General features: G+C 38.6%; 1 protein-coding gene across 1 annotated transcript in view; it reads right to left on the reverse strand.

The window, feature by feature from the left end:
- Positions 1–22,387, reverse strand: part of BMPER (BMP binding endothelial regulator) — a 207,029-nt gene that overhangs the window by 128,479 nt on the left and 56,163 nt on the right. Inside the window, exons 5-6 of the mRNA XM_060781627.2 lie at positions 21,413–21,503; positions 20,156–20,238 (exon numbers count right to left, since the gene is read on the reverse strand). Coding sequence (XP_060637610.2) covers positions 20,156–20,238; positions 21,413–21,503 — 174 coding nt within the window. The remainder of the gene's footprint in view (positions 1–20,155; positions 20,239–21,412; positions 21,504–22,387) is intronic.

Below are 22,387 nucleotides of genomic sequence, written 5' to 3' on the forward strand. Positions count from 1 at the left end.
CACCCAAAATGACAAGTATGCATAAGCCTCATTTTATTCAAATGATGAAAAACATTCCCTTTACATACTTCTGAAGCTTCAGTTCAGATGGCCCAAATATTCCAACAAATTTTCCATAGTTAGCCAAGCCCCATGTAGCAGAGATTTTGATAGGATTTGGCACATTCCAAGGCAGCAAATTTACCCTCTCATTATCATTTTTCAGCTTTGTGATCTTTAGCATATTTTATATTTTACTCTCTCAGTCCTTAGCCGTTCCCTGGTAACTTTCAGTATTGGCAGAGGTACAATTGTGCCCGTTATTCCCTTGAGAACCAGGTAGTTTCTAATGAAAGCCACTAGATGGTGCCAGAAAACAGAAAGGTTGGCACGATCATCAAAGCATTTCCAGTTTTTCAGCCTTGATTCTAAAACCAACACTGTACAATTTTGATTGCTGCATTATATTCACTAAATATAATGCTGATCTTTGCAACAATAATAACAAAAACCTAGAACCAAGCTTCATACAAATAATTCAGTGCAATCCTTCAGCATATTTTTCTCAATATACCTCTTTATCTAATGATAACAAATCAGTCTTTTTGTTCTCCTACCAGAAATCCAGGAATGAAAAAAATATACATATGGACTAATAACAGAATTAATTAATTCAACTGTTAGGGCTGGTGGTTTAGCTAGTTCCAATAGTGTTAATTTCACAATTATCATATAATACTAACACTATCGGAACTAGGTAATCCACCAGCCCTAACAATTGGATTAATTCTGTTATTAATTAGTTATTAGTATAATTTTGCAATTATCATATAAAACTATGTGGCAGATGGTTTTTGGAATATACCAAATAACATTTGAACAAATAAAATTCCTAATATTTTTACATCACATTACCAGCAAATATACCAGTCCATCACATCTAAGAACCCTTCTTCACTGCCATATAAAATCCAGATTATCTGCTTCGAACTTGATTATATGATATGGCAGTGTAGACTCATATAATCCAATTCAAAGTAGATCATGTGGATTATCTGCTTTGATGCTTCAAGTCACAGCAGCTTCTGGTCAAAGAACATTTAGCATAATGCCAAGTTCTTTTTTAAATCTTTGTGGTTTTTAAATACATTTTAACTGTACCCTCAACTCACTTCTGACACAATAAATAAAATCTGCTTTGATAATCTGGATTATATGGCAGTGTAGAAGGGGTCTTAGATTCTAAAGCTTGGGCACCAGCTGTAATAGTCTCTCAAGAAGTCTGACTTGGCCATGGTGGCCCACGCCTTTGAAACCTACAGATTGGATTACTGTAATGCATTCTACATGGGGCTGTCTTTGAAGATGGCTGGGAAATTGCAATTGGTATAACGGTTGGTGGCCAGGTTGATAACTGGAGCTAATTATAGGGAGTGGACAACCCCCCTGTTGAAACAGCTCCACTGGCTGCCGATAAATTTCCAGTTCCAATACAATTTGCAGGTTATTGCCTACAAAGCCCTAAACGGTTTGAGTCCTACCTATCTTCGTGATTACATCTTCCCCTATGAACCTGCGAGGGCTTTAAGATCCGCTGGGGAGGCCCTTCTTTCGTTCCTGCCTCCGTCACAAGAATGGTTGGTGGGGACGAGGGAGATGGCCTTCTCAGTGGTGGCCCCTAGCTGTGGAACTCTCTCCCTGAGATGATTAGATTAGTGCCCACCCTGTCTAACTCCAGTAAAGACCTGAAAACTTGGATGTTTCAATGTGCATTTGATTAATTGGTTCATGTAGAACCCCCTAGCCCTACTCGTTGTCTAGCACTTTACTATCCACCCTGCCTTTACAGCTGAATTGTACTAGCCCTTGCTCTTCCCTCCTAGATAAGAACACACCCACTCTCAGCAATTGGCTAGTGATTATGTTGTTCCTTTGTTTTTTATAGTGTTTGTTGTCTGGTTTTTTCTTTTGTTTTAATTATTGAAATAAGATGTTTCAATTTGTGCTATATTTTATTTCTGTTGGGCTTGGTCTCCATGTAAGCCACCCTGAGTCCCTTTGGAGAGATGGTGGCGGGATGTAAGAATAATTAGTATTATTACCCCACTGCTTCTTAAGACTGTGAGCCCCAACCCAAATGGGGTCCTTTTGACTCAATGCTGGGGTCCCAGAAATGTTGTCAACAATAAAAGGTTTATGACTATCACCTATTTTATACATTTACACAAACCTGTTGTGCAATGTTTACAGTGGACTCCACATAGGATGCTTCAGCTGTACTTCATGAAAAGCAAAATTATCCTGGCTAGTAAGCCTTGCGAATAGTGATTTGTTATCAGCAAATGTTTGTTTTTTATACCTATGTTATATACCTGTTAGTAACATAAATATTTCTCGGGTGGAAAGGGCTGTGAGTGGAAAAGTTTAAGAAAAATTGCTTTAAACCACATACAGGACTTTAAACCACTGGGGGGGAATCCTGACTTGTCAAAAACAAGCAACACACTGATGCACACTGATGCATACTGCTCATTCCCTGCACTTACAAGCAACAACCAGTTTGGAAAAAGGACAAATCTTGAATTATTTTTCTGTTCTGTGGTTTGCTCAGCAATTCCTACTGAATCAAGTGGCATGCACTCAGTACAGTAAGGCACTAGACTGGGTTCTTCGTGTAAAAACAACTGCACCTAATTTCAGATGACAAACAGTGATGAATGAGATTGTCAACGCTAACATTTAAAATAACTGTTGTTTTGAAGTGTTTCTATAGAACAAATAATCTTGCCAGAGTAGTTCATGCCCTGAGAGCTTCTGCTTAGTTTACTGCAGTGTTCTAAATTGGACTTTCACTGAAGATGACATGGAAGCCGCAGATAGTGCAAAATGCAACAGCTACATTGCTGCCTGAAGCTTAAAGGAAGTACATAACCTTGGTTTTAAAGAGATTACAGTAGCTGCTAAACACAATACGAGTTCCATATTCATGGATTCAATATCCATGGGTTCATCTACCACACTACAGAACTTGGCTCCCAAAGGGGTTAATTAATGGTTTAAAATATGTATATTTTTAATAGAGTTTCTTGCTAACTATTTTAGATAATCAGGTTGCTATAAGGAATTTACCGAATTTTGATCTGTTTTAATTTTTGCTTTGTATGTTCTTATTGTATTGTTAGTCGCTCAAATACATATATTAATAATTAAAATATCAGACCATCAACTCAAATAAATAAATTAATAATAAATAAAATATCAGCCCTTCCTACCCCCAACCCCAGAAAGTGTTTGTGGACCTTTTTAAATCCTCCAGTGTTATTCCATGGCATAGAATTCACTATTATCCACAGTTTCAGGTATCTATGGCCCCTTCTACACTGCCATATAAAATCCAGATTTTCTGCTTTGAACTGCATTATATAGCAGTGTAAATTCATATAATCTGGTTCAAAGAAGATAATGTGAATTATCTGATTTGATAATCTGGATTATATGGTAGTGTAACGGGGGTCTATAAGGGAGGAGTGGGGTGTTGGAACTTATCACTTACAGATACAGTGGTCATACTGTACACTTCTTATTGGAATGCATAGCTTGGAGCCTTATTCAATACATGAAGGAGCACATCTCTCTCTATATGCCTGCCCTACTTTGTTTTCACCTTGTAGTAACACACTGTGTGAGGGTATGGGAACATCCGCACCCTGGTTATGGAACGCACTCCCTTGGAAGCCTGCTAGGTGCCAGCAATTCTTTCATTTTTCATTCCAAGTTCAAATTTGGCTTTTGTTGTTTAATTTTTCGAGTCCTAATTATTTCATTCTAATTTGTATATATAGTGTTTTATAATGTTTAACTTTTTAAATTAATCAACTTCTAATTTATTTGACTGCTTAATATGTCTTCCGGTTGTTTGTTTTTAACGTAAACTGTTTATACAGATTTTATTGTAAGCAACCCAGAGGTCTTACAATATTGGTTTATTTACAAAAAATGAAAATGTTTATACTTCTGGGAAAATTACATGCTCAATAATAGAAATGCACTATGAACTGGTCTCTGTGACTTGAAGTTTTCACGTGTAAACAACAATACAGATAGCTTACATGTGGCATTTAATGAGGCCTACTGTCTTTCATTCTGTCAGCTGGCAAATATATTCTTGAAACCAGAAGGAAAATGCAATGTGGAAAAGAAAGATAATTGTTAACTTGAGGACAAACATCTGGATCCCTTTGCAACAAATAAAAAACCACACGCTGAAAATATACGGCTTGGAAAAGTGGTTCTGTAAGCTGGGGAATTCTAAGAATATCCTCTCTAATAAATAGTCTTTAAAAGTAATATTCACAAGCTCCAAACGCTCAAACTATCAAAAGTGACTGACTAGGAAGGCCATTATATGTCTTTGTATAAGTGAAGAACGGAAGATGCCACTAGTGAAAATGTCTCTCTAGTCAACTACCTCTGCCCATGAAAACAAAAAGCAGGCTCACTGCACTTGAAAACTACTGGCACAGTTATTACTTTCAGGCAGCACAGAGTAAACATCATTAAACTGCTGCTGTGTTTTCCAGCAGTCACATAACAACAAATGACTATGAATAAAAGAAGTCTAGCCGAAAGAAGTGCAACATAGCAAGAGTTCACACCATAATCTGGCAATAAGGTGTGCCAGCACTTTTAGATCAGTTACAAGTTCTGATATGACTTACTATATATATTCATGTAAATCTTTTAAAAATTGTTAAATAATCAACCCAAAATACTTATCCACAGGTCAATGTAAATACTGTACCTTAAGTCTTATCCCTTTCTCTGAGTGGAATGGTCAAAGACTAGAAACGTAGTCCCTCCGGAACAACCCAAACGAAAATCTGACTTTGTCTACTCCAGGCATGGGCAAACTTTGGTCCTCTGAGTGTTTTGGACTTCAACTCTTACAATTCCAAACAGTCTACAGACTGTTAGGAATTGTGGGAGTTGAAGTTCAAAACAACCAGAGGGCCAAAGTTTGCCCATGCTGGTCTACTCTCTCTCTCTACTATGGTGCTGCTAAAGACCTTGTGGAGTGTCTGAAGGAGACAATGGCAACAATGGCCGGTTATTTAGCATCCTTTACATCCTTTATTATATGTCCCTAGGTATTACCCATGACTTATTCATGGGTCATATCAAAATCTATCATTGTGCCCCCCCCCCCCCGCCTCCCAAAGCAAGACTTACATGTGAGGTTGACTTATATACAAACATATGCAGTAGATTTTCAGTATTACATTATGTTTAGGCTATTACAGGAATGGGCAAACTTTCTAACTTGGGGGCCGCATGGTGGGCTAGAGAAGGTGGGTGGGCTGGGAGGGAGGGAGGGGGTTCTCCCCAAGGCCCCTCCCTGCCCTTTCTTCCCCTTTCTTTTTTCTTTCAAAGGCAGAACGTGAAGGAAAGACAGGAAACATTCAGATCCAAAAAGGATTGGCTTTGCTTAGGATAAGATGGTGGACAAGAGAGAAAAAGTGTATCCATTAGACACCACATTGGCTACACCTGATATAGAATCCTAGAATTTTAGAGCTGAAAGAGACCCCCCAAGGGCCTTCCAGTCCAACCCCCTGGCATGCAGGAAATCATTTCTCCCTTGTGTCCTAGTCTTTGGAGTAGCAGAAAGTTTTTCCCCCTCCTCCTCAATGGAGCACTCTTTCAAATCTTGAGACTTGGTTCTCATGTTCCCTCTCTACCTTCTCTTCTCCCAGGTAAACATCCCCCAGGAGGAAAGGAGGAAGAAAAAAGAGAAGGAAGGGGGAAAGAGAAAGATGGATGGAAGGAAGGAAGGGTGGAGGGGAATGGAGGAAGGGTAGGAAGGGTGGGAGTGAGAAAAGACAAAAGGGAAGGAAGGGAGCAAGCCTGTAGCCAGGATTTCGTTTCGAGGGGGGGGGGGCTAAAAAAAATTCAGGGGAGGTTTCGGGGGGGGGCTGAGTCTGAGTGAAAGAGGGTCTAGCCTAGCAAACCTTTTGTATCATTACCCCAATACCCCCATACATATGGGATATATTGAGTATGGTGATCAAATCATGATATTAATAAACATAACAGTTTAAATAATGCACCAGTAAGGCCTTTTCGCGAACCACCATGAGAATTTCGGGGGGGGCTGAAGCCCCCCGAGCCCCCCCCCCCCCTGGCTACATGCCTGGAAGGGAGAGTAGGGAGGGAGAAAGAAAGAGGGAGGTAAGGAAGAGAGGGAGGAAAGGAGGGAGGAAAGAGAGAAGGAAGGAAGGATAAGATGGTGAAAGAGAGCAGGGGCTGAGAAAAAGAGCCCAAGGAACCGCATCCAGCCCCAGAGTGCGGGTTTATTCTTATATAAAAATTCATCTGTTTCAACTATGCGACTGCATCCACATAGGTATTCTGCCAACTGATTATCAGTGAGAGGAAACAAGGGCACATGATTCTAGACTCCTTTTTATCAGTGTAAATCCCCTTGTATAAATTAGAAGTAGACTGTAGTGAGCTAACATCAGCACACAATAGTGGATTTAGTTGTGCATTTAGCCATAAGGTGTGTGTGTGTGTGTGTGTGTGTGTTTGTTTGTTTTTTTACTTTTGTTTGATTTACAACATGGAATTATCTTGTTATAATTGGAAGTGGCCCTGTGAGACCAAACAAGTGGATGAAATGTATCACCAGACTACTTTGGTGGCAAATTAATTCAAGAGCTAATTTGAAGGGGAGGGTCGTTAAAGGGTTCTCTGAACAAAGATAAAAAAAAATCTAGTTAATTAATCCATTAAGTAATTGATTTTTTACAGATTTCCCCAACTTGGTTTAGCTCACTAGATTTCTTGATTAATGCCAAGTTAATTAATTTAGGTTATTGGAATCCATTAGGGTGGTGAATCTCTCTGCTATATTTTTAATGAGTTAATTAATTTAGGTCATTGGAATTAATTATAGTGGTGGCGGTCTCTGCTATATTCAGTAAAAGAGTAAGACAGGAAGGACTCAGAAGAAAAAGGATTAGTGTTGGAGGAAAAATATCACATGTTCCAGACAAATTAATCTGCCTGCTCTACCACAGCTATCTTAGGGAGGAGGGAAACAACAGAGAAACTTCTGGAGGCCAGAAGTAGAAGAAGAGCTGGGAAGCCATTGAACAGCTGGGTAGCAGAGCAATTGAAGGAAATGGTAAGAAGGAAAAAAGTGAACCCTGGCCTAGAAATAGAATCAGGCTAGGGTGAGTGATTTGTTTTTCTTAGCCACCAAGCAGCAATGCTCTTTTCAGAATGTATGTCCCATCTACCCTGACATATAAAACAGCATGAAATTGCATTATATGGCAGTGTAGATGTGGCCTCAGTCTCTTTAGATCTGAGAGATGTCACTGTTTTTTTTTCCTAAGGATTAGCAGAGGATGAACTGTGACTTTATTCAATCCTCCTCTACTGATTTTTGATTTCTGCTGAATAATACAAGGTATGTTTTATCAGACAAGACAGAGGTCCTCCCGGTCAGTCACGGGGCGATTGGAGTATAGGGTGCCAACCTCGACAGGATTATACTCCTCCTAAGGACACAGGTCCACAGTTTGGGGGTCCTCCTGGATTCATTACTCACACTTGAAGCTCAGGTGTCGGCGGTGGCTGGGAGGGCCTTTGCACAGTTACATCTAGAATGGATTACTATAACACACTCCTTGTGGGGCTGTCTTTGAAGACTGCAATTAGTTCAAAGATCAGCAGCTGGATTACTAAAAAGGGCTAATTATAGGGAGCATATGATGCCCCTATTAAAGCAGTTCTACTAGCCGCTGACAAGTTTCTGGACTCAATTCAAAGTGCAGGTTATCACCTATAAAGCCCTATACAGTTCAGGTCCAACCTATCTTCAAGACCACATAGCCTTCTAAGATGTGGTGCGGGCTCTGAGATCTGCTGGGAAGGCCCTCCTCTCGGTCCCACAGTCTCAAGCATGGTTGGTGAGGTGAGCTAGCTGAATCCATCTTCTCTTAGCCTTTTTAAAAAGAGGTAGTCAAAATACGTTTTACTGAATTAAATGAACAAAACAATGTGCACTCCCCACTGATTTTTGCGGATCTCAGTTCATTGGAATGAGAGAGAGAAGATGCCATGATTCTGCAATGCAGGAAAATATTCTATAGTCAGCCTTTCATAAACACTTATTCAACCATCCACAGCTTGAAAACATTCCTCCAATAATAATAAGAAGAAGAAGAAGAAGAAGTAGTCACAAATACCACCTGCCAGTAGTAGTAGTAGTAGTAGTAGTAAGAAGAAGAAGAAGAAGAAGAAGAAGTCACAAATACCACCTGCCAGTAGTAAAGAACTGGTGAGATTATAAACCTGCAAAGGTAGTAGAAAATGAACACGCAAAAATACTGTAGGATTTTCGAAAGCAGACTGAAAAAGTTTTGGAACACAATACGCCAGACTTCATGATTGTGGAAAAGAAAAAAGTTTGGATTATTGATGTCACCATACCGGGTGACAGTCGCATTGAGGAAAAACAACAGGAAAAACTCAGCCATTATCAGGACCTCAAAATTGAACTGCAAAGGCCAGTACTGCTGGTCCCAGTGATCATCGGCACACTGGGTGCCGTGCCAAAAGATCTCAGCCAGCATTTGGAAACAATAAACACTAACAAAATCATTAACTGTCAAGTGCAAAAGGCCACCTTACTTGGATTTGCACGCATCATTTGAAAATATATCACACTGTCCTAGACACTTGGGAAGTGTTTGACTTGTGATTTTGTGATACAAAATCCAGCATATAGCTCTCGTTTGCTGTGACACACCGTGTTTTTGTGTCAGTAAAATAATAATAATAATAATAATAATAATAATAATAATAATACCCACCTCTCCCTGTGGCTTGAGGCAGGGTACAACATAATTTAAACAAGAGCTAAAACACCATTAAAAGACATACAACACAGAGTTAAAATGCAAATTAACATCCACTAATAAAATCAAGCTTTTAAAAAGCAAGCCATTTTGCCATTTTATATATGAGGCACCATTTTTCTGCACCACTGTATACAATTGGAATGGAGTATCCATGGATTTTGGTATCTACTGCAGGAGGGGGTCTAGAAGCAAATCCCAGGAGATACCAAAATTCAGCTGTATATAATCTGAAGTACTCAAAACACCATTCCCAATCAACATGGTACTATTGCCTTCCCTGTCCATTTAGGGAGTAATAGTCAAAGTCAAAGGAAGCTAACTTTAAATGACAAGTCCCAATTCCATTTTCTTTTAACCTGATGGTTGCTTTGGAAAACAAGAGTTTTACATTAAAAAAATTACTCAACAATGCTCCAACTAATTAAACAGTATCAATTATTAGTGTTAGTGGAGATACATTAATTCTCCAATAACTAATGTTTAACATTGTCGCATTAATTTTCAAACCTAATGTTTCGTGCTCTGCTACTGGAATTTGAGAGCTTGGCCTTACATTCAATAATCTTATTGTAATTCTGATTAACTTGCACTATTCCTTTTTTAACCTGCTATCAAATTAGAAGTGAGTGTGAGTGAACACAGCAATGGATTCCTAAGCTTTTTTTCCATGTCTTTATTTCTGTCTTTATTTCTGTTCAAGGAAGATGTCCTGCAGGAAAGAACAAAGTGGTGGCAAATGTTGTAGATGATTACAATATGAATGTGTCTATCTGCATGGCTATCATATGGGATACTTATTCTGTAATTACATTGTCTGAAATTGTGGTTGTGTAGCACATTTTCCAGCTATATAAAAAGTGCTTGCTCTTTATGTTGAAAATTCATCATGCTGGGATGTGCCTTCCCCTATCTCTTTCCAGGCATTGACTTTTAGATATATGCTAAATGTGTTTTATCTTGCTTCATGAGTAATGTGGTAAATCTGACAGCAACTAGCATGTAGTTGGAAGTGGCACTGCAATACAATATATTTCATCATGCACTTTGCCTTCTCGTGTGACCTGTCCCTGGAAAATATATCCAAAACTGCCGTCTGCAAGCCAGAAGGATCCTAGACTCATCATAAAACGTTTCACAAACAAAGGCTCTAATCACTGACAAGTTGTTGCTTTTACTGCTTCCTACTACAAGTTGTGGGAATCTTCTAGACCTAAATCAATTTTTAAAACAAGTGGCCCCATGAGATACCACACACATTCCATTTGAAAGCAATTTATAAAAAGTGCTTCAGCAGCTGAACATAAATCCACTGCACTCTCTGGACATGTCTGCAGTAATGCGCAATGGTTTCATTCCCTTATGGTCATCCAAGGTTATTTTTCATTTCTTTTTCAAGTGGCTTCCAGAGGCTATGCTTTTCTTTTCAGTCTTTTGTACTTCTTCCCTGGGAAACAACTTATTTTTCCACATTTTCTGAGGTGTCCATTCAGACAAACATATTTATGAACTCCAGTGAAGCCTCAAGTCAATAAAAATGTAGGTTCACATCAGGAGCAGCCCATAAATGGCCCTCATTTATGGCCTGAACTGTGTAAACCTAAGCCTTTCCTTGTCAGTAGAAGAAATCAATCCTGGCTTGTTAATTAGGAAGGCTTCTTGAACTGGGACTTGTCAACTTTTAACATCATTATGTACATTCACTAAATATCTACTACTTTCTATATACTCGACAGGTGAAAATGCAAAAGGACCCTGTGAAACAAATGTTGCACAAGAAACATAAAAACACCCTTTATTAGATCAAATCAGTGTAGTATCTACTTCAGTTACCTATTGTCACTACTGTTGTGCTGGAGACTATATGAAAAGAGCTAGCATTTATAAATGTTTGTGCTTAGAGACGCTCTGTGAATGAAGGCATAATATTGAACCTGTACCTTTCACAATTTTTTAATCGGTTACATTACTATTCATCATTTTTTAATGGCAGGGAGAAGAAAAGGATTCTTTGATTTATTTTATAATTGACAGACATTCTATTCCAATACCACATTTTCCAGTATCATGGGAAAATGTAAATATCATTTATCTGTTCCATCTTTTTCCAGTTCAGTTATATCATCTACATTAGTCAAAGAAGAAAAGGAGCCTGCAGTGGCGCAGTGGGTTAAACCCTTGTGCCAGCAGGACTGAAGACTGACAGGTCGGAGGTTCGAAACCAGGGAGAGTGCAGATGAGCTCCCTCTGTCGGCTCCAGCTTCCCATGAGGGGACATGAGAGAAGCCTCCTACAAGGATGATAAATCATCAAAACATCAATGCATCCCCTGGGTAACGTCCTTGCAGACAGCCAATTCCCTCACACCAGAAGCAACTTTCAGTTTCTCAAGTCACTCCTGCCACAAAAAAAGTCAAAGAAAACATGTAGAGCACAATGTCCATCTTGGTCACATTGTTTCTAAGTTGCTGATTCATTTCACATGGCAACAGGCAAACAAATATGTAGAATAATTCCATCAAAAAGCACTGAGCAAAACTGTGTGATGTAAAAATCATATAAGTGATGGCCCATTTGCTCTTGTGAAAACCAATCCTGACACGAACACCATTTGGGGAGGAGGATATTTAGTTCCTTCCATCCCACACCTCTACTTCCAGGCAGTGCAGCAGCCTTCTATCCTAGCTGACAATCTGTATCCAAAATTAAATAGAAAAAGAAAGGATTTGAATTTTATGGAGACCTGTCCCTACAAGTATATTTCCAATCTGACAAAAAGATATAAATATTTCAGCTTTATCTGCAGGTATGCCTTAGAGATAAAGGAATTTTGCCTTGTGATATATTCACAATATCAAAATGAATATAAAATGGAATAAATTTATTATTAAAGATGTTGGATTGGTCCTTCTGATGAAAATGGATAATTTACTATCAGGATAAGGCAGATGAGAGACAGGAATTCAAACATGTAGCTATGCTAGTCTGTTTTAGATTTTTTTAAAACCATAAAGGAATTCACCTCTGATACTAACTGCAGAAAAGGAATTCTAGTACTATCTAAAAGAATATGTCTGAAAAGAGGATCTCCTAAGCTAAAACAAAACATCTTGGGGTACTCTAAAGAATAGAAAGCTTGCAAAGGACCAGAGTCTATTTCTCCACATCCCTTAAACTAGTGATTCTCAAAGTATGCTGTGCAAAGCTCTTAGGGTCCCTGGGGCGCAGAGGCTGCACCAGTGGGGGGCGGCCTTCAGGCCTCACCGGGGGGGGGGGGGGTAGCCTAGGGCTGGCTGCAAGACCCTTTCCAGAGGGAGCAGGTCTTTGGCCACCAAGGATTCGATGGAGAAGCAGCGCTTGGACCCTGCCTCCACAGCCATTGAGGGCTGGAACATGCTGAGACTGGCAACGCCCACTCATTCCTTCCTTCCTTCCTTTCTTCCTTCCCTTCCCTTCCCTTCCCTTTCCTTCATCACCATGCAGACCCTTTTCCCCCATGCCTTCCTTGCTTCCAGAACCCTTTTCCTGCATGGCAGAAGTGGTTGGACTGGATGACCCCTTGGGTTTCTGCTATTACTACTACTTCTACTACTACTACAAAGGCTGTATGGCTGGATGGTTGGTGGTGCTTTGATTTGTGTGTTTACTGCATGGCAGAAGGGGATTGTACTGGATGGTCCCTGGGGTTACTCCTATTACTACTACTACTACTACTACTACTACTAAGGCTGTATGGCCATCTGTTGGGGGTGCTTTGATTGTGTTTTTACTGCATGGCAGAAATGGATTCATCTGGATGACCCCTGGGGTCTTCCACTGAAATACTGTTAAATTTATGTTGGTTAAAATTATAAATATTTTAATTGTAAACATTGTTTTGTTCTTTCTTTTTTTGCACTACAAATGAGATATATGCAGAGTGCAAAAGGAATTGTTCATGTGTTTTTTCAATTTTCACACAAACTTTCTCCATTCATCTGCCACTGGCCTTGCCCATCTGTCAAAAAGTTTGCCCATGCCTGATATATACACATTATATGTAGTGCAAAAAAAGAAAGAACATATATAACATATTATATAATATAAACATTTCTCGGGGCTTCACAAGAAACTTTTCCTTCGAAAAGGGCTCTGTGACTGAAAAAGTTTGAGAACCCCTATTCTAAACTAAAGCAAGGGCAGACAACTGTGTTGTGGGCATTCCTCTGCATTTCGGAAAGAATACCCAAACTGTGACCCCCCCCCCCAAAAAAAAAAACCCCAAAGCGCAGTTCTGATTTTGGAGAGATTTTTTAAAATGTTAAACAGGTGTTTGGGGGGGCTGCCATGCACTTAAAAGGTGAATCACCACTCCCCAGAGGATTTCAAAGGAGGTAATTCACTCTTTTTTTATGTTCTGTCTGACAAAGGCTAGTGCAAGGAGTCAAGAGGGGTTGGAGGATGCAAAAACAATGAGTGGGCACAGGCACCTCTGTGCCACACTTTGCCCAGCTGTACTCTAAATTACTCTCAAACGTTTTGTTCCCTCTACGGAAGGGAGCCAATCATGCTTCTGAGAGCAAACTACTGTCAGTTTTTGAAGAAGGCTCCTAATGCAACATTACTTTAACACCAGCTTTTCCTTCTGGGGAAGGTTATTAAATCAAGAGCAATGCAAACCCTCCTATTCTGATACTGCTTGGGAAAAATACTTTTTGAATGAAATTCCTACTGGATTTGCTGATTGGAAAACACCAGGAGTTCTGCCCCAAAGCAGATAATTTCTCCAAGCTCAGTTTTGCAACAAATAAAATAGTCTTGTATAATGACAGTGCTGCAGCAGAAATGACCTTCCCCTTTCCACCTCAGTCATCAAGGAGTAAGACCTTCCAGTTATTGACTGGAGCTGGCAGTGGAAGAATATTCAGGAAAATGACAATCCTTAAAATAGACAGGAACCTAAACTAGAAAGGTGTAAAAGAACACCAGCCAGCCAAAAACTAAGCTTGAAAGCACATCTCAATGAAAGTTCATGAAGACTACCACCCAAGAGTAACAATATGTTTCACCTGGCAAGCGCTTGACAAAAAAAATCTGGCAACAACATTTAGGCACTCGAAACATTTTGAATACATAAAGTTCTCTGTTTTATAGACCTACTGTTTTTCTTTGATTTTTGTAACTGGAACTTGTTAAAGGGAAGTACAAAAATGAAGGCCTCTCTATAGAATAATGTTCCTTTATATATTTATTCGTAAATCTATTTTGATATATTCTTTTAACAAAAGTATAAATAGTCATGATCAGGTCAGTCCGCTCCAGGGAAGACAACACATGGCAAGTCGGGTGTGTTCCGTCTCCCAGGAGACTGGGTTTTGCATTACCTTTAAGTTGCTGGAAACAGCCTCTCCTTGCCTTTCTCCTAGGCTGCTGCAGCCTCTGCAAAGGCCTAAAAAGTTAGCAGCCAGAGGCAGGAAAGGCAGTTTTCAGGCCCTCTGCAATAATTGGCCAAAGAGTAGCTCTTTGGGCCCGCCCCTGTTTCCAAGGTAGAAGCAGCCATTTTTGAGGTCTCCCTGCCCCTTCAGCCTTAAGGAAGAATCCATGATGTGCTGTTGGCAGACAGGTACCTCAGAAAATACCATTGTAAAAACAATTTAGTTTAATTTAGTTTAATTTAGTTATAGATAGAAAATAATTGAGTAATTTAGTTTAATTGAGTAATTTAGTTTAATTGAGACCTATAGATTATAGATAGATAGATAGATAGATAGATAGATAGATAGAGATAGATAGATAGATAGATAGATATCTGGATATGCATCTGCTATCAGCCATGGAACAGCAGCTATATGAAATAAAAACTTACACCAGAATTGACAAAACTGGGATAGCTGGAACAATGGTCTGACTCAGGCTGGATATACACTTACATATATCCCAGGATCGCATCTCAGATTATCTGCTTTGAACTGGACTATATGAGTCTATAATGTGGCATAAGAATCTGGGATCAGATCCTGGGATATAGGGCTTTACAGCTCCACCATAAGTAAAATTGAGGTTTTACATTTTTCTCAAACCCTCCCCCTTTCTTGTTAAGAAGTAAGTACATTAGATTTCTATTTTATGTCAAGAAAAAAGGAAAAGCCACAAATATTCATTATTTCTAAGACATAAATGTTTTAGACAAAATCGATTAGATTTTGTGACTCTCAATATCTAGTGACGCCAACTTCTGTAACATCCAGACAGCATGGCTAGTGCTTAGGAAGGATGGGCAATAGAATTGAATGATATCTGAATGACTAAAATTTTCCAACACTGAATCAAAATATCCTGCCTTAGAAAACACAGTCCTATTTACTTTGTATTACTGTTCAAATACTTGCAATAGGATTGTCCAGCTACCCCTCCCATGAGATCCCTCAAATTCAGACGTCCAAGAAAATGGGAGGTTTGGAGATGTCTTTGTCATTTCCACTGGTGCCGCCCCCTCTTTCACTTCAGTGCCATGCCTGACATATGCCACTGTCTTTACACCATTAAGTTAAGGATTACAGCTTCCAGACTTCTCTAGTCTAGATGCATAACCATACTAGCTGCAAGTTAAAGAAGCTATAGGCCCTAAAGGTGATTCGCAAATAATTTATATCATTTCATTTTAATTAATAGCCAAGCTGATGGGAAATAAGGTACCATTGAATATCTAAATTTAATATCTCTTCCCCCAGCATCTTTCATTAAAACAAAAATATAACATCCCTCCTTTCCAATTCACTTAGCTTTAAAGTACAACATTCAGCTGTATTGGCAATCATATAATTTAACATCCTCCCCCCCCCCCCCGCACGCACACACACACACACACACACACTTTGGTCATTTTATAGATCAGTGTGTTATTTTGCCTTACTCCCCCACTGCCGGCTGGGGACAGAAAATAAAATGGTCCTCTCTGAAACCACTCAAAAGCCCTGCCTCACCTCACAGCATGGTGGTACCTCGTATCTCCAAATATTTCACATGCCAGTACTTATAAAGATTATAGTCTCGGTAACACGGGAATGCGGGAAACTCTGCAGTTAAAAGAGCCTGGTTATGGGTTTGGAATACTCTTATTTGACAATAAACTTTGCCATGGTTACCACCCTCACATGAGAGCTGCTTTACTTGCCAAGCCTGCTCTATTTTTTATTATTTTAAAACAGTTACATCAAAAGGATGGGGGGGGGAGTAATAAGATAATTGGAATCTGGCTGCTTAATATAGGCTGCAAGAAAGTACATGTGAAAGCCAAGAGTTTCTGCACTCCTCCTCTTTGTACAGCCAGGCGGGCTCCTTCTCAAGCTCTTGTAAATGTGGTTTCTGAAGAATAACACCTGATTAATATCACCAGTCCATCATTTAAGTTGATACTTCAAGGTGAAGCAAGGGCAGGAGGGGAGCCAAGGCTTCCCAAGAAACCTGAATTGGTGTCTTTAGAGCAAGTGCTGTGCATTAATGGTAGATGAACAAATTCAGCAAGACAGCTGGGCTTCAGTAAGTGATCCTCATAACCCTGCCCTTCTTTCACACATAAATGTACTTCCCCAGAGAGACACAGCCATTTAAAGCCTACTCGCTGACTGAAAGGCAAGATGTGAAGGATGAAAGGGATTACACATTTTAGTATACATCAGGAAATTGTGAAGTCACCCAAAGGACTGGCTTGCTCAGGGAAGAATAAATGAAGAAACTCTCTGCCACAAGAAAAAAAATACTATCTAGACTACAGTAACAGCCAACAATTAGTGTTCAACATATGGATACTAAACCTGGATGCATTGAAGTGATTTTAGTCCAGTTTCTGCTGAACTCACTGGAGGCATGGATTCTGAAGAAAGGGTCATAAATCAATAACTTTGGACATGGAAGAATTAAAGGCAGAAGAATGAAGATGTAGTCTATTAATAAAAACAAGATGTAGTCTATTAATAAAAACATTATTTGCAATTTTCATTCTTTTAGAAGATTAGAGTATTGGCAGAGAAAAGAATCCAATCTGGGGAAAGAGACAATTCTCAAATGAATTGCCATGCACTGACAAATTCTGTATTGGGTACCAGTCATTGCGGCTAACATACTCTACAATATTTCACAGATGAAAACTGGGACATGGGTGGCTAGGCAGAAATATCAGAATGGGCCATGATAGCAAAACGTATTAATGAGGAAGAAACAAGCTAGTTTGTTTTTGCCAGAGACTACTGGGAAGAGCAAAGTTCCACTCCCTCTCTATTCCTTTCTTACCTTTCTGAGTCAAATGAAAAATTGGGCCTTCTTGGGAGGAGACGAATCTCAATAAAACAGTTAAGAGTAGAGACATCACTCTAGCAAGGAAGATCCACATAGTTAAAGCAGTGGTATTCCCCATAGTAATCTATGGATGTGAGAGCTGGATCATAAGGAAGGTGGAGCAAAGGAAGATAGACACTTTTGAACTGTGGTGCTGGAAGAAAATTCTGAGAGTGCATTGGATCGCGAGAAGATTCCAGGAAATTCCAGGAAATAAAGCTCGACTGCTCACTGGAGGGAAGGATATTAGAGGCAAAGATGAAGTGCTTTGGTCACATCATGAGAAGACGGGAAAACTTGGAGAAGGTAATGATGCTGTGGAAAAAGGAAGAGGGGCTGACCAAGGGCAAGATGGATGGATGTAATCCTTGAAGTGACTGGATTGACTCTGAAGGAGATGGGGTTGGTGATGGCTGACAGGCAGCTCTGGTATGGGCTGGTCCATGAGATCACGAAGTCAGAAACGACTGAATGAATAAACAACAAACTTGGCATGTTACATCTCAATACAGGTGATACTCACTCAGCTTGTTGAGATGCTAACTCAGGTCTAGATATTCTTGGATTCTGCTCTAAACTTTCAATGTTGGCATTAGCAGAACAACAATATCAACTATGTGGATGCTTCTTTGTTTCCTACTTCCAAACCACTGTGGTCCATTAAAGCCTAATCAGCCTAAGGAACAAAAGAAAAAGAAAGAGCTCCAACTTCATAACAGATAGATATGCAAGAGATTCCAGACTGAATCCCTGACAACTCTAGATAGAGTTACAAAAAGCACCTAGACAGTCTCTGCTCAGTATAAGGCAATTCCCATCATTCTTAAAACTGCCTACATAGTGCTATAGAACGATGTTGAATTTCCCCAATTGAAAAAAATAGTATATATCCGAGTTGGTTGTCAATTCTAGCATGAAATATATTTGTAAATAGAATCACACTGTGGTAGCACAGAACAGGGGACCCTAGGCAGAAGGTCTGAATACCCTAAAGGCACCAAGAAAACCCTATAAAAATCATAGGATTGCCATAAATTGACATGCAATTTGAAGAGACCGCCTCCTCACCACACACACACAGCACATGTAGAACATGGAGAGGAGTAGTTCATACTTTGTTGTCTCTCTATAAGAAGGCAAGTAAAAACCTGCACTGCTGTGTTAAAATGTATAACTTTAATGAATAATTTTATGCTTGATCTTTCTGGTTTGTTATAATTAAGTGCTATGCTATTCTAGGCTTTGGCAGTCAGACATACCCCAGATTTGAAGTTTATAGTTGAACAAAACTATCTTGTGTTTTTCCGTCTCTTCTCCTGTTGCCAAAACTGAAAGAGGAAATAAATTCTGGCAGAAATATTTCTCTGGTCCTCCCCCACTACCACTGCCCCCCCCCCCTTCGCCGCCATTCAGGAGTCATGCTGAACAAGTACAATCTCAAATCACATTGGAAAGTTAATTAGGGGTGGGGAAAAATATCTTTCATCTAATAGTCTTCACATGTTGCAACACATTACTCACAAGTCAGTTCCCATATTATTGCATGACTAGATAGGTATCTGAAACAAGACATCCACCCTACTTTTTTGATAAGAGATTCGCTGTTGTAACCTTGTTTTTAAGAAAGGGGGAGGGAGGCCAACTGAAGCAGAGACAGCAGTCAACTGCAAGAAGCTCTGTGATAGCTCCACATGTCTAATGCAAACTAAATTGCCTAGGTGGAACCTAATAGGAGAATAAGTAGAAGAGGCTGAGGAGTAATGAAAATAACAGTGGCAAGACAAGCATGACTTGAAGGAGAAGGCCTTTATTGCTCTTAAATTGGATGAAAGTTTTGTTTTTACTAACAAAAAAACAGCTCTTCCTTCTCTGCCAGCTTTATTTGGGTAGGAATAGAAGGGGTGGGGAAAAACATTCACGAGCTGGCAACTTATTAATCATATTAATCAACGTGCAACTCCTGTTTGATGAAGTTAACTTAAGGTGGTGCTGGAGAGGAGACAGAACCAATTTCACTCCAGGCAAAAGCAAAACACACATCTACTGATCTAAACTGGCGTTATATCTCTTTGTGCTGAATGATTAATTGAAGTCATCAGAGGCCAGATCCTATAAGTTACACAACATCCCTGTGCCAGGGGCAAAGTTGCCAAGACAAAGGCATTAGACGGCACTGTGCTTTTATCTTCTGCTATTTGGAGGCCCTTCTGAAGACACTTGATATAAATTAAATTTAAGAGAAAAAGAAAATCAAAACTTGTACACGTCAATGCAAGTTATACGATGCACAAGCTGCCTTTTTATTGAATCAGATCACTGAACTCACAAGCACCAAATCACTATGGTTTCAAGTCAAAGCTTATTTCCGAACCTACCACATTGACTCCTTCTTCTAGGTGTGTCAGATTAAAATGGGGCTTTCCTAAAACTCTTGAGTTATGTGCACTATTGATGACCAAAAAGAAGTGTAAGGGAGTGCTAGTCAACCTCCATATGAATATATTACACATATAAATAGCATTATACACTGTAACTGCATGATAGCTTTTGCTTTGGGTCACAAGTCAGAAAAGACTTGAAGGCACACAATGACAACAAAAACACAACTATGTGAAATGGCACCACGTGCACAGTGGTGTTTTTACAACCACGAACTGACTCTGATTCAGCAAGATTTGAGATGTCTAACAAATCATTACAAATTTGTCAGCAAATTTAATTCATTTATCCCATTATTCTAAATATACAAATTTTGCTGATTTTTTTTAAATTTAAGATAAAATAAAACCTACTCTCTCTTGTTGAGTTTCAGGGTTTTGGTTTTTTGGCTGGGTTTTTTTTTTTATATCACACTACTGCTTCTGTTATAGCAACTAATAACAACAATATAATGTCTTTTAAAAGTCATGTACATTGATACAATGCTAAAGACTTACAATACAAGCACACGTGATGCATTTGTTCCCTTCAGGCTGAAATTCCTCACCTTCTTGGTACTGTCTACCTTCAAATGTACAACCTGGGGGAGGAAAAGCAATAATTTTTATGCATGTACATACAGTATTTTGTTTTATTCCCTCATCTGTGTGTAATTTCTCTTGCAATACAAAAACCATGGGAGGAAAATATTACCAGTCTTAACTGTCTGCAAATCCCAGGCTCAGATAAAATCATTATCTAAAATAATATGAGCATTAATTGCCTTTTCATTTCCAGGCTCTTAAGAGTGCACCACATTAACATTTCAAATCTTATCTTTATAACCACGACTGTCTACAAACTTAATTAAATGCCTTAAATAGAGAGTTCTCATGGATGTACCATGCATCTCAGAAATTTCAGTTTTAGTAAACATGGGAAAATCTATGTAATGCTAGTAGATTGTTCCTGAATCCCACAACTATGAATTAACTGCAATATTATGATTTGTATACTTTAAAAAGTAAATCTTAGAAATAATGTAGCACTTAGTAGATGAGATTTATGATTAAATGCATGGAAAATTAACATGGATTTTAAATTAATTGTTTTATCTACCTTTACCTCCCATTCGATATGAGTTAGTACCATATATCTATTGAAAAGCAACAAAATGGTGGAAAGGAAGGCATAGTGGCCAAACAAGTAGTTAATAGATATGGGGACTAAAAAAATGCATCAAATTTTAAATTAGTATTGTGATTTAGCATCCAACTTTAGAATATTTATATACAGTTTCAAACTACTCTAGGATAGGAATGAGTAAATGCATGAAAAGAATAGTAATAATATATGGAGTGCTATTGAACTGGTATCCAAACACATTTGCTATGAGGTTTTTATTGGTTCTTACACTGTACATTATTAACATGTTCGTTATTAACATGGGTTTCAAATACCATAGAAATGTGTTCTTCAAAAACCATATGGACCCTGCTGGATTTGAGAAGCAATGGGGGCCTGGGCAGAAGAAATACAAACTACTTTATAGGCTACCATTTCTATCTCGCTGAGATACCAAATACCCTAAAACTCCAACCTTAAACAAGCTTGGCCTATCACATTCTTTATGCATTCATTTTGCCCCCCTACCTCATCCCCCAAAGCTGTTACTAATGTTATTTAACTGTAAAAAATACACACACAGAAAAGTCTGACCTGCTTTATTTTTTAAAGATTTTACATTTATATAGGATTTATATTTGAAATCTTACCTGGACATGTGGGGCAGCACATTCCTAGCTGTTTGGAAGGGTTTTTGCAATGAACAATGCATTGAATCTCAGATTCTGTGATCACTCCTTCCTGCCAGAGAGAATAAGAAAGCAACAGAACTTTAAAAGTTCAATTAGATAACGGACATACAAAGAGTAATTAGAAAAGCAAAACGGAGAATTCATTATTAAAGATTGACAAGTGGAGCAAGAAACTTATAAGCTGCAATGACTTTCCTGTTTAAAAATCTTGGAAAGATATAACACAGATAAAAAGAATGGAGATTTTGAAGGAATAAAAAGAGAAATTGAGGGGGGCGGGATATGCAACAATAATAATTATTTACTGGAAAAATTGTATGATTTCCCACTAAATTTTAATTTAGAGGAGGAACAAATGTTTAGAAGTAGAGGGTACAGTATTAATTTAGTCTAATAACAGAAAGCACAGGAAAAAAATCACATCTTCTTTGTTATTATTTGAAAAAAAAGGGAAATGATGTGTCAATGTTACTTTTCCTCTGCTCAACTAGCAAGAATACATAAAGAATTGAGTAATAAGTGTCAGAAGCGTATTTTGTTTTTCTTTTTTAATAAGAGGTAGTTTGCTCTGTCATATGTGGTGGAAGTTTAGGACAGTACACAATTTTAGAAAATAAATAGATTATATTTACAATTTTAAAAAAATCTAATTTAAAACCAAACTTTTTGTTACATTTTTGAGAAATGTTCTACATTAGAAAAATAACATTGAAGGTTAAAGTGACCCATGGTGACATCAGCACAAATAGTTTGTGCTAAATATTGAGAAATTTTGACAGTCCTTCAAGTGAAAATTGGTTTTGAAAAGTTAACCCATCCATTTCTGTTATTTCTAATACTTTTCAAAACCAATTTAGGTTTTGAAATTTGAGAATATCTGAAAAGAATAGAAGGGGATTTAATGATAACAGGATCTGAGATGTGAAAATTGAA

Source organism: Anolis sagrei, chromosome 6, assembly GCF_037176765.1.
Source record: "Anolis sagrei isolate rAnoSag1 chromosome 6, rAnoSag1.mat, whole genome shotgun sequence".
In the NCBI taxonomy this organism is placed as follows: Eukaryota; Metazoa; Chordata; class Lepidosauria; order Squamata; family Dactyloidae; genus Anolis; species Anolis sagrei.